Source organism: Balaenoptera borealis (assembly GCF_965194805.1).
Source record: "Balaenoptera borealis genome assembly, chromosome: X".
Taxonomy (NCBI): Eukaryota; Metazoa; Chordata; class Mammalia; order Artiodactyla; family Balaenopteridae; genus Balaenoptera; species Balaenoptera borealis.
This window is the reverse complement of record NC_138881.1, coordinates 58,215,793-58,228,421: the sequence shown is the minus strand read 5'-3', so window position 1 is coordinate 58,228,421 and position 12,629 is coordinate 58,215,793. Positions and strand designations below refer to the sequence as shown.

General features: G+C 47.5%; 3 protein-coding genes across 4 annotated transcripts in view; 1 reads left to right on the top strand and 2 right to left on the bottom strand.

Annotated features, from left to right (window-relative positions):
- DGAT2L6 (diacylglycerol O-acyltransferase 2 like 6) overlaps nt 1-10,449 on the bottom strand; it is a 35,475-nt gene extending 25,026 nt beyond the window's left edge. Inside the window, 1 exon segment of the mRNA XM_082376764.1 lies at nt 379-10,449. Within this exon segment, the coding sequence (XP_082232890.1) occupies nt 379-469 (91 nt within the window). The 5' untranslated portion in view covers nt 470-10,449.
- P2RY4 (pyrimidinergic receptor P2Y4) overlaps nt 1-12,629 on the top strand; it is a gene marked incomplete at its 5' end in the record, with an annotated part of 80,288 nt that overhangs the window by 58,298 nt on the left and 9,361 nt on the right. The gene's annotated exons all lie outside the window — the stretch shown is intronic.
- IGBP1 (immunoglobulin binding protein 1) overlaps nt 10,571-12,629 on the bottom strand; it is a 39,127-nt gene continuing 37,068 nt past the window's right edge. For both annotated transcript variants that reach the window (XM_082376708.1, XM_082376709.1), the window contains one exon: nt 10,571-11,054. In XM_082376708.1, the coding sequence (XP_082232834.1) occupies nt 10,915-11,054 (140 nt within the window). In that variant the 3' untranslated portion in view covers nt 10,571-10,914. The remainder of the gene's footprint in view (nt 11,055-12,629) is intronic.

Genomic DNA, 12,629 nt, shown 5'->3' with positions numbered 1-12,629 from the left:
TGCAGATTTTCCATAATTCTCTCATCATAGTCTTATACTGGAAAATCACCTTACGTCTACCCAGTAACACCAACTCTGCCCCTGCCCCCGAATAGGACTCTTTTCAGCTAGTCCACAGGGGGCAGTCCTGAGAGAAGGCTGGGGTGATCTTTAAACCAGGAAACCTGCAGCCTCACTCCTGGCCTTCATGCCCCTCAGAGGGGAGGAGAGAAATCTAATGAACTCAACAGTAGCCCTCTCTCTGGGTGGAGAGGCACAGTCCTTCCCAGAGAGAGGGGACCAACCAAATGATCTCTTTGGAGCCCTCCTCATCTGGAGATTCCTGGTCTCTTTCCTCATCTGTTCCCTTGTGCTCTCCAGCCCCTGGGGTTCACTCACCTAAAGAGACATAGACTGGGATCCACTGCAAAACAGAGAGTGTTTGGAGGCTTTCCTGAAGATCCAGATGGGAGAGGAAGGCCATGGCCATGGTGCTGTTCTGTTGTGGTAAGAAGGCTGGTGCCCCCAAAGCTGAGCTGATTGCAGGTGCTTTGCTTTAATCTCATCACTGAGTCCTTTTATCTGCTGGAGGTTTTAGCCTTGACCTAACCTTTTCTCCAGTCTTCCCTGTTCTCTCCCCACCTCAACTTCCTACGCACACACCAGGCTTTAGATCATACTTTCTAATCTCTCTAATATGCATCCTTTCCCCACAGGTGCTCAATTGCCTCGGGCTGGTTCTAGCTGTGTGTGTGCGTGTGTGCGTGTGTGTGTGTGTGTGTGCGTGTGTGCGTGTGTGTGTGTGTGTGTGTGTGTGTGTGTGAGGAGGGGTCCCTGATAAATTAGTGCAGGAAAAGGGAATGGCTTAGGCCTCAAATAGGATCTCTGAAAAGCATTCTGCCCTGGTGGGTGCTCTTCGACTCCTCCTGTCTTCTACTGAGAGCCACCTAGTCGACTAGAGCCTTTTTCTGCATGAATATCTAGACTTCTCAGATCCCTCCTTGTGCCTCTGTTCCCAGGGCTTCTGTACCAGTGGCCAGTGGGAGAAGCACTGCACAGAGAGCAGACCTGGCTTTCGGTCCTGGCTCCGCCAAGTTCCTCCCCGGACGCTGTGGGGGAATTGCTCCATCTCTCTAGATCTGTTGTTGGGAGGCAATCTAGGGGCTAAAGGCATGGACTTTAGAGCCAGATAGCTGGGGTTCAGATCTCAGCTCTGCCACTTACAAGTTGGCAAACCTCTGTGCCTCGGTTTCCCCAACTGTAAAATGGGGATAATAATAGTACCCGCTTCATAGGGTTGTTCTGAGGATTGAGTGAGTGAATGTAAAGCACTTAGCACAGGGCCTGGCACACAGGAGGTATTACTGTAAGTGTTTCCGATTATTATTCTTCGTTTAATTAAATGAATGTCTACTGAACATCTATTATGTTTCAGGCTAAAAAGCTTGCTTCTGCACACCAGCCTTTTCAAAATTAAAGATTGTCTCCAGGTCCCAGGCCTGTGGATTCCTTTTTTCGGTAACTATCTGTTGAGTGATTACCGTTTGCCAGGTGCTGTTCTAGGTGTTGAGGATTCGTTGGGGAAGAAGATGGGCATGATTCCTGCCTTCACTGAACTCACAGTCTAGTGGAGGAGACAGACATTAAAAACTTATGAAACTGTCTATACACTTGAATTTCTGATAAGTGTCCTAAAGGAAAAGGCCAGTAATTCTCAGCATAAGGCCTCTAATGTAGGTGCTCAAAAAAAATCTTTTGAATGTAATCAAAAAGGTTGCTAGGAAAATCAAATACAAAAAGGTATCAAGTGTCCTACAAGTACAAGGAAATATTGATTCCTTAGCCTTTTCCAGGAATATTAGTGGAACTCTGTCTCCCTCCCTACCTCCCACTCTGGCTTGGGCCTCCTCGATTAGACTGACTAATATGAATCTTCAGAGTTGAGCTTAGGGGACGGTTTTGGTGCACTGTGGGATGTACTGTCCTCCCCCAATGTACCCTCCATGGCCACTTGACATGCCACCCCTCCTCCTCTTCCTCTTTCTTTTCTTCTCCCTGGCTAGCTGGGGTTAACAAGCTGCTTCTTGGGGGCTAGTTGGCCACATACAGGGTGAGACGTATTAGAGCACGTCTGCTCAGAATCTGTAGGGGAGAAGGGAGAGAGGTAAGAGGTGGGCCTGGGTTCTTCCAGGGCAAAGCACAGATGTGGGGAGGGTGAGAGTATCCCGGATAGACGAGTTCCACAATGCTGCCAGCTCCAAGGCTGCTTACAAATCAGGTCTCTACCCTGCTTCACTTTCAGATGGGTAAATGGAAGAGGCCTAGAAAGGGCTCACACAGGGTGCTAGATGCAGGGCAAGGACACACGGATTTCCATTTCTGTCTACCTAATGTCCGGCTCAGGGCCTGGTACAGTGTAGGCACTCAAGTAAATGCTTGTGGAACAAATAATGAGGTCTGGTCTCCTGGTTCCTTAAGCAAGATGTACTGGCAGGGCTGGGCCATGGCCCTGATTTGCCAGCCTTTTCCCCCCCAAAACAAAGAGCATACTGTCTGAGCTGGAGCCTTCCTGAGCCAACTGGACAAGTACAACATGAACACCAGTGAATGTAGTAAAAGCAGGAAGAAGAGAAGTAGGTGAGCAGACAAATCCTGAATAACCAGCACTCATGATTTCCCAATTACGATCCAACCAACCAACAAGCAAACCCTTAGCTGCCTCGGAGTAAGCAGTACCAAAGGAGAGGTGGCCGAGAAGCATAAACAGGTCTGGTAATTTCATTCATAGACATTTAGGGCTGATATGATTCTAACCCTCAAGAAACTCACAGTCCAGCATGTGAGGTGGATGGAATCACAGACACCCGTATGGGGTGCCGTGGGGTGTGCAGACGCAGATGAGAGAAGCATCCGCCAGCCTGAGGAGGGCAGGGAAGCCTCTGTGGAAGCGGGGGTGCTGCGGTGAGGAGAAAGGGTGCAAAAGGCATGGAAGGACAGCACGGGGAAGACTGCAATTAGCTCGCCAAACCAGAAGCTAAGAAGCTTTGCAGGAACAACAGAAAACCAAAGAAGACTGGAAGGAAAAGGAGAGCAAGGGGACCGGGGAGCTCAGAAGAAGTGGGCGGAAGTGAGGGAAACGCTGAGAAAGAAGCAGCCGTAGGATTCTTCTTCCTGGATTCTGAAGGTTCACCCTCAGCCTTCAGAATGACTCCTTTCTAGAAAGCTTTGGATAGCTGAGGTTTTGCCATAATGTGTTTTCTTCTGATCGTTCCCCTTCAATCATACCCTTATTTGGTTCGGTACTGCAATTTCAGCAATACCTGAATAGGAGAACCTATTTAATGCCAGTCAATGGGCTAGGTACTATACAAGGGACAAACATAGTCCCTTCTTTCACCAAATTTTTATTGAGGTTCTACTACAAGCCTGGCATTATTCTAGGTTGACAATCGTGTGTGTGATGGGCCAGGGGGCTGGCAGGGAGTGAAAGAAGTACACACATCATCAATACAAGGATTGGGGCCATCAGAGAAGTACAAAGAAGATGGAGGGGAAGGCTAGTAGCTGTGTGACCTTGGACAAGACACTTCCCTTCTCTGAGTCTCGGTTTCCTCCTCCGGAAAAAGGGACTAGTCATATTTATTTGCTGTGAGGAGTAGTGGTAATGTTTGAAAAGTTCTCGGGCAGTGTCTGCCACCCAGAAGCTTTTCCATGGTACTGGTACTCAGCTGTGCAGGGCGGGGGGTGGCATTTGCAATGGGCTTCAACAGGCAGAGAAGTAGGGAGAGTGATCTGTCTTGTGGCAGCTGGGGAGACACAAAAGTCTGCAGGTTTGCTTTGGCACAAGGACTAGTTTCGTTTGATGGGAGCCTCAGGTTTGTGGAGGGAAGCAGAAGGAGAGAAGACTGGACGTTGGTAAGTGGGGATGTCTTCCTCATAAATCCCTTTATGTCTGCAGATCAGCAGCTCTAGAAAGAACCTACAGAAAGTAAATGAACCCAGGAGTAGTGGCTGGAGGTGGGGACCGAGGAGGTGGAGGGTGGGACAGAACAGGGTGAGTATTTCAAAATCTCTTGGAAGTCACTGGATCACTTCTCAGGGCCGGCAGCCTCTGGGGAACAGCAGCATCTAGCGCCTTGGTTCAGGCTAGAATGACCGACTATGTCTATTTGCCAGGGGCTGAGGAGTTGCCCGGGACGCAGGACTTTCAGTGCTAAAACCAGGGTGGTTTGGGGCTCATTGGGACAGCTGGTCCCCTAGTTCAGGCCTTTGTCACTGTCTCCTGGACTTCAGCAGGCTGCTCCCCGCTGCTCTACCTTCCTTTGGTCCTTTGCTGCTAGAGGATTGCTATCAAACACAGCTCTTACCCTCTGCCCTGTTTCTAACCCTCCAAAGGTTCCCATGGCCTCCGGGATCAAGTTCGAAGCCCAGAGCCTGGCCTCCAGAGCCCTTGCTCCACTGGTTTCTGCCCTCCTTGAAAGTCTCACTTCCCATAACTTTCACACCACACCAGATACAGCCTCCTTTCCCAACCAGGAAGTGCCGTTTGCTATTCTGGGCCTTTGCCCACGGTGGTCTCTCATCAGCCTGACTAAGTCCTACGCATGCTTCAAGTTACTGTGAAAATGTCATTTTCTGAGATTCTCCACCCTGCTCTCTCCTCTGGATTCCCAAGGTACATTATACATACTTTTGGGAGAGCACATATTAGGAAGTTAGTTTGAGAGTGTAGACACCACTGCTATATCCAGCTTCTAGTGAGATGCTTCACGTGCAGTAAGCTTTTGGTATATATATCTTGAATAGTCAGCATATTCACATGATTCAAAATTCAAAAGGGTCTATAGGGAAGTTCAGTGAAAAGTCTCCTTCCCACTCCTGGCCTCTAACAATCCCACACCCCTCCTCCTCCTCCAGGGAAATTTTATGCATGCCCAAGCAAATAAGGTAATTTGCTTTGTTAAATGAATAAAGGAAATAACAGTAGAAACCTGGAAACAATCCAGATGTTCAAAATCTGGGCCTGGCTAAGTAAGCTATTATATAGCAATCTTATAGACAATCTGCAGTCATTAAAAGTCATTAAAATTATTATAAGGTAGACTCTGTAGTATATGATATGGTAAGCTTTCAAAGCAGAGTATACAGCAGCAGACCTCTCCACTGAATACACTTTGTGAAAATGTGGTCCCTTCAGTGATAGGATGAAAGGGGGTCTGAGAGAGAAATGATTGCTGCTTTAAGGTGAAGAGATTCTGGGTTTCCTTTTATGTAAAGTTGTTTGAATATGAAAAGAAAGAGGCTGCATTATTGTGAATCTGCCTGACGAAGAAGCGTGATTCATGATGGGACTCATTCATTCAGTAATTCATTCTGCAGACACTGAATGCCGGCTTTGTCAGGAGAAGGCCAGAAACAGTGCTGAGCTTCCCAGGAAGAGCACTAAGTAGGCGACAGGCCCTAAGAAACTCTAATGGAGCCAGAGGGGTGGGGAGTGTGATGAGTTCATTGCCAGGCTGTTGAATTTGAGTTTTTGTTCATCAAGAGGAGCGGTGTGGTAGATGATAGGCTATGGGACTGGGAGCTCAGCAGAAAGGTCAGGGCTAGCGCTGGCCATCAGCATACATGTGGTGAGTCATGGAAGCGGGAGGTGGGGTGAGCTCACCCAGGCAGAAGGTAGACAAGGAAAGGAGAAGACAGGTTCCATAAAGCGGGTGAGGAGTCTTTCTGCCAATCTCTCAATGTCTCTGAGCCGGGGACAAGGGCACCAGGGTAGCAGAGGCTGTATCTGTCGCTGAGTGTGGGAGGGCCTCAGAGTTCAGGCAGAAATCCTCCCTCCCAGCCCCTGGCTGCCAAGTCTCAGGCGCTCACAACCTGGGTCTGGTCTTTTTTTTTTTTTTTTTTTTGGATGAGGGCCCACCCTAATGGCCTCATTTTACCTTAATTACCTCTTTTTTTAAAAAATTTATTTATTTATTAAAAAAATTGTTTTTGGCTGTTTTGGGTCTTCGTTTCTGTGCGAGGGCTTTCTCTAGTTGCGGCGAGCAGGGGCCACTCTTCATTGCGGTGCGCAGGCCTCTCACTGTCGTGGCCTCTCTTGTTGCGGAGCACAGGCTCCAGACACGCAGGCTCAGTAGTTGTGGCTCACGGGCCCAGCTGCTCCGTAGCATGTGGGATCCTCCCAGACCAGGGCTCGAACCCGCGTCCCCTGCATTGGCAGGTAGATTCTCAACCACTGCGCCACCAGGGAAGCCCCCTGGGTCTGGTCTTAGTTGTCCAGGAGGGCCTGGTAGATCAAGAGGGGGGGCTTTGACGGGCTTAGAAAATGTGTAGGAACCCTTAAGTGAGAGGGTGGAATAGAGAGAGGGTTTAAAAGATTCACTTGTACCAAGATCGGATAGGGCTGGAAACAGGTGGGCCTGGCACGGGGAGCAGGAACGTTTTACAGGTTGAGGGATGTAGGGCCCCAGGAAGGGGAGAGTTCTGAGTCCGGGGTATTCCCCTAGTGAGCAGGTCTCAGATGTGCCCTTAAAAGGCCTGGCCGGCAAAGCTGATAGAATCGTTGCTCAAAATTTAGACAGAGAAAGGGGAGGGGTGATCCCCAGAGCAGTGCACCAGCGGGGTATCTCGCCCACCTTCCTATGTCCCCCGTGCTTTGTGCTTCCCGGGGAGTGTGGCAGACTGGAAGGACGTGGCCTGTGGAATCAGGCCCACCTGGAATCCAGGCCCAGCTCGACACTTAGGGCTGAGTGATCTTTGGGAAATCCCTTCTCTGAGCCTCAAGTTCCTCATTTACAAATTGAGGCAATAATAATATCTACCTTGGGACGTTGTTGTGAGGATTAGAAATAGTCAACTCCTAGTATACAGTAGGTGCTCAATACACGAATTCTTGTTATTTGTGCTACCACACGGGAGTAGGATGGCCTAAGTCACTGCTGAGTTGTACTCTCTTGGAGGGATTTATTGCCAGTTGGGACAAGAAACTGAAATCTTTTGTTTACCATCTTTTCACATACATTTGTCAAAGGCGGCCTGGTGGGCAGATAAGTAAAAACCAGTTCTCAATTCCCACTGCACGTAACAATTCTCTCCTGTGCTGGTCATCTCCAGCACACAAAGAAAAGCAGGTTCACAAACCTTTTCTCTGGTGGTGATATATATAGAAGACTGAGAAAGCAATAGGGGGGCAGGGGTTAAAATAAGTTGTGAAATACTGAATTTAAAAAACAATGCATCCCCTCCTCTGGCCGCCAAACTTACAAACATTTGTGCCATGTTTTCTAATTGTTCAAAGTGCTTTTCCATATTTGATTTCATTTGCTCCTTACTCTGGCCTGTGAGGTAAGTAGGCCAGATGTTGTCAGCATCTGGGAGGGGCTAAAACTGACAGAGCTGGTATTAGAACCCATACCTCCTTGCTATGGAGCGAGAGTGAACTGAGCCAGGTTAAACCTTGGATGAACGGGTGAAAAGCAATCTGTGAGGAAATGATGTGCAGGTGTTGGAGGGAGCTGTTTTGCAAGGAGACAAAGGTCACAGTGCCGTCTTGTTGTTGGGTGTCTGAAAGAGCCAGGTGGCAGTGTATCTGTTGTGCTGACGAGCAAACCGGAGGCCCACAGTAAGCAGATGAGGACTTTGGAATTCAGTTGACATAGAGAGGTGGATTTAGATTCAAAAGTTTTATCCTTTGCACGTTGTTTTATTTTTTATTTTAATTTTTTTTAATAAAGACAATGAAATAGAGAGAAAGTCTTTTTTAAAAATTTATTTATTTATGGCTGTGTTGGGTTTTCGTTTCTGTGCGAGGTCTTTCTCTAGTTGTGGCAAGTGGGGGCCACTCTTCATCGCGGTGCACGGGCCTCTCACTATCGCGGCCTTTCTTGTTTTGGAGCACAGGCTCCAGATGTGCAGGCTCAGTAATTGTGGCTCACGGGCCTAGTTGCTCCGCGGCATGTGGGATCTTCCCAGACCAGGGCTCGAACCCGTGTCCCCTGCATTGGCAGGCAGATTCTCAACCACTGCGTCACCAGGGAAGCCCTTGCACGTTGTTTTAAATGACAGCAGTGACCCCGGTGACCTGGGTGGCCCTGGGTCACCCGGCTAGGGAGGGGCAGAGCCCTGAGGATTGAGACTCAATTCAGAACCCTTAACTCCAACTTCTTGGGCTTGAAATCAGCTCATTCAGTCCCCTGCCCTGTCTTTCTTACCGGGGTGTTGAAAAGAATAAGAGTGGAAAGGACAAATCACCGCATGATGGCATGAAAAGAAGTAGTGCCCAGCGTTCACCTTTTCCAAATAACTAATTGGCCTCCATGTGAGAGCTACTGAGGGCAAATATTTTGGCTACACTGATATGTTTGCACGGTCTATGTATTAGCTGTGTGCTGAAGTAAGTCACTCACTGCATTTCCCCAAGCCAGTTTCCTTCCCTGTAAGACGAAGGCATCATCTCCTGCCTGACGGGTTGTGAGAATGAAATATGCAGCATACGTGAAATAAGCATAGCGCAAACGATGAGGCAGTACTGTTATCTGTGGAATGCTTCGAGTCCTCGCTTCCCGGAGTCCACCAAACCCAGCTCGCTCTAGGACCCTGAAACGCCTTGTTCTGGTGGGAATAGAGAAGGTGGTTCTCTTTTTGTTTTCTCTAGCCGCCAGGCAGGCAGACTGAACTGGGGAGGAAAATGGAGGAAGATGGGTTTGCTCACCGCCTCTGTCTTCTTATCCCCCAGCTGAGGGGGAAATGGCAGGGGGGAAGCGGGCTGGCATAACCTTTTCTTCGGTGAGTCAGCTAAAAAGGAATTTCTAGAGCTCCAATAACGTATAAGTGGTGGTTTGGGTTTGGATTTTTCAAGCTGCTCCCTCTTTTTAAGCTGCTTTAAGCTGCAGAACTAAAAGCACACGCAATTGGGAAGCACATGGAAAATGATAGAAGCACAGCTTGTTACTAAAGTGAACTTGAAGAAATCACTCAGCTTCTCTGGGCCTGTTTTCTCATCTGTAAAATGGGGACAGTGCTACCTATTTTGCAGGGTCATTGTGAGTATTAATAGCATGTGAAAGTGCCGGGTCTGGTGCCTGGCACAGAACAGAGTTTCCAACACCTACCTGTCCGTTTCCTTTCCCTTCCTAGTGGACAGACCATAGTCACTGAGCTCAGACGAAAACACTTATTCTTCAGCCTATTATAATGGCTGCCATTGTTCATTTAATTCTCACAACAACCCTATGAAACAGTTCCTCTATAAACATAGAGAAAACAGAGAAGAAGTTCAGAGAAGTTATATCGCCCAAGGTCACACAGCTTTCAACTTTTAAAGGCAGGATTTAAACCCACTTTGTCTAGTTTGCCTCTTAGATATCAGAATGTGAGAGGGCTTCATCAGGCTGGATCTTCTGGAAGGACCATATTTAAATAGACTCAGACCAAGGGGATAACCCCAACCTGGCCCATTTTGGGAATGAGCTTAGGGTGGAGTTTCAGGGGCACGAAATAGGCCATTGCTAGAGGCAGCCTGGCAATAACTGGAAGAGAACTACAAATGAATGTTTGCTTCCCAAATCTGTGGGGAAGTTAATCTGTGCTCTACCAGTTTCAGGAGCTTATGTTGTGAGGGTGACATGAATCCTTTATTAAGCAGCATATATTTAGCAATAAATATATTATTGGTAGTCTTCTGTCATCTCCCACTAAACATAACGTCCTACTCATCGTCTGACAGCCCTCCATTTACCACCCTACAAAGGAGAGGGATCTGAGTCTCCTTTTCAAACCCCTGTCCTAAGCTAGACTGCAGAAGCTAGAATAGGAAGGCTGAGTCATCTTCTTAAAAGAAAATGAAGTGTACCAAAGCCACATAGAACAAAAGTATGTTTTCTATACAGATCACTTGGTTTCACACATGGCTGCTTTTCTAGGGTATCAACCCGGGAGCTGAGGACGTGTCTTCTCTTTACCGCAGAAAGTAGGTACCTTTCCTTGTCATCTGTGCTGTCCCCCCTCCTCCACTCCCAGTTATTGGCATGACTGCAGGTACCTTATTAACTAGCAAAATGACTGCCACGGCACACTGACCGCTTGGGACTGTGCCAGGTATGGCATGGCACGGGCAAAGAGGGCCAAAATGGTCTTCCAGCAGCCCACTTAAGAGCTAGGCTACGGCCTGAGCTGCTCTTACCCTCAGGGTTCTAGATAGTTCCAGAGTAAAGGCCCTGGCCTCAGATGCTCACACAAGGATGGCTCTCATAGTGCCTCATCGGTTTCCTCATTTCTCATGGCTGAAGCAAGGAAGATTGGGTAGATAGGATTGTTATGTTCTGTTCATTTACAGCTGTAATTCCTGAAAATAGAGCCGTGTGGCAGGGCAAGTCCTGGCTTTTGTGCTTGTCCCTTGTAAAGCAAGTGTTGGGTTAGTTCACAGCACTGGGGTAGAAAGGAGAAAGCAAGCTCCAGCCAGTCTGGGCAGCTCTGATGCTGGGTAACTCACTGCCCGCATCAAAGGGAGATGACTAGGATCTCTCCAGAAGCCCAGGGACCCACAGCTGACCCCCTCCCCTCACCCCCTGGAAGAAAGCAGCTGATACTCATATTTCTGCACAGGCTCACATGATAGCGGGGACGTTTATTTTTCAAAGAGCATTCATACAGCCGTTGATTATACAGAACCATTTCTCAGTACTCTTTTCTTTCCACTTAAGAACAGGGGAATATACCATGATGAGGATTAGAATTCCAAGACAAGATTGCTGGCTCATCATCTAGGGTACAAATACACACTTAATTGTTTGACATGTTAATGAACGCAAAGCAAGATTAAGCATCTCTGCCTTCGTTGTACACGGCTGAAGCGGGAGCCCAGGGAGGGGAAGACTGCACAGCTTTCCCTGGTGGGGAAGACAGAAGCCCCTGCACTCCTGTCTTGTTGTGGGGAGACTAACCCATGTTCTGCCGGTTGCCATAGCCCCTAGGATGGGTGTCCTTCCAGTCATCCCACTCCCGAGCTCTGTGGACTGCCTGTTCATCATCCTCTTCCTCCTGTTCCTGATCTTGTCGCTGAGCTGCTGTTCTGAACTCTGCGCAAGCGGAGAAATGAGAAAGCAGGGGTGAGGGAAAGAGCGACTGTCACGGGCCCCAGCTCCACTCTGAATACGACCACGTAACAAGAGAACAAGGAATATATACCTAGCTGCCTACCCTGGGGCCAGCAGAACTGGGGAGAGTACTTACTATTACTTAACAGGTGACATGTTAAATAATAGTAAGACGGGATCCTCTGAGTGGTTTTCACGAGAAAGCAAAAACATAAAAGTTGCCCCTCAAAATGAATTCTATTTTGGGAAAGAATCCTTGCTAAAATGGCCAACCCCTCATAACAGAAAACAAAAACACCAACTGACCAACAGAACCCCAGCAAACCAAAAACACTGAAGTGTTTCCATAGTATAGTGGTTATTACACTCGCCTGACAAAAACACTAAAGTAAAAAATATTTATGATTTTATGACTTGTGATTTGCCAGGGAGGGACTATAGGTGACTTCTCCTCCTTCATCCGTTTCCTTTATTACAGTTCTACAATTCTGTGTGTGTATAAAATTGGAAATCACGGGGCAGCTGAACCTACCAGAAAAGAATGTGTGTTATTTTGCACGTTTGGAACAGGGTCTGAGGTCCAAATGGCACTTGTCATGCAGTGTACCAAATACTAGGTCTCTTTTGCACGATTTTTTTCTTTCCTTTGTGAGGTAAAGGAACATTTCCTAGCTACCTTGAATTTGCCCACGAGAAATACTCTCATTACCATGATAAAGAATGAAATATGTGGGGAATCTGATCTCTCCTTACAGCTTAGGAGTCTTGTGTTCTGTTTTTTTTAACCCTTTTATTGTAAAATAAAAGATACTGGAAATCACACAAAAATATATATGACTTAGAATTTGATAAGGAGGCTATACCTTTATAGCCTTCACTTGGGTCAAGATATAGATTTTCTGTACCCATCCCCAAAGCTTCTCCATGAGCATCTACCAAATGACACCCTGTGCTCACTGGCAGTTAATTCCCATTCCTTCCCTCCCTGGAAATCACCAATCTACCTTCTATCTCTATAGATTTGCCTATTCTGAACATTTCACATAAATGGAATCAAGTAACAATGTGGTCTTTTGTGTCTGACTTCTTTCACTTAGCATAATGCTTTTGAGGTTAGTCTTACCCATTTTCAAATATTTTGATATATATATATTTTTAATTTTTATTTATTTATTTATGGCTGTGTTGGGTCTTTGTTTCTGTGCGAGGGATTTCTCTAGTTGTGGCAAGCGGGGGCCACTCTTCATCGCGGTGCGCGGGCCTCTCACTATCGCGGCCTCTCTTGCTGCAGAGCACAGGCTCCAGACGCGCAGGCTCAGCAACTGTGGCTCACGGGCCCAGTTGCTCTGTGGCATGTGGGATCTTCCCAGACCAGGGCTCGAACCCGTGTCCTCTGCATTGGCAGGCAGATTCTCAACCACTGCGCCACCAGAGAAGCCCTTGATATATTTTTAATCTACAGGTTTCTTCTTCCATCCCTTTTTTTCCTTACAAGTTCTCTATTGAAGAGGCTGGGGCATTTGACCTGTAGTTTCCCCAAATCTGGATTTTGCCGGC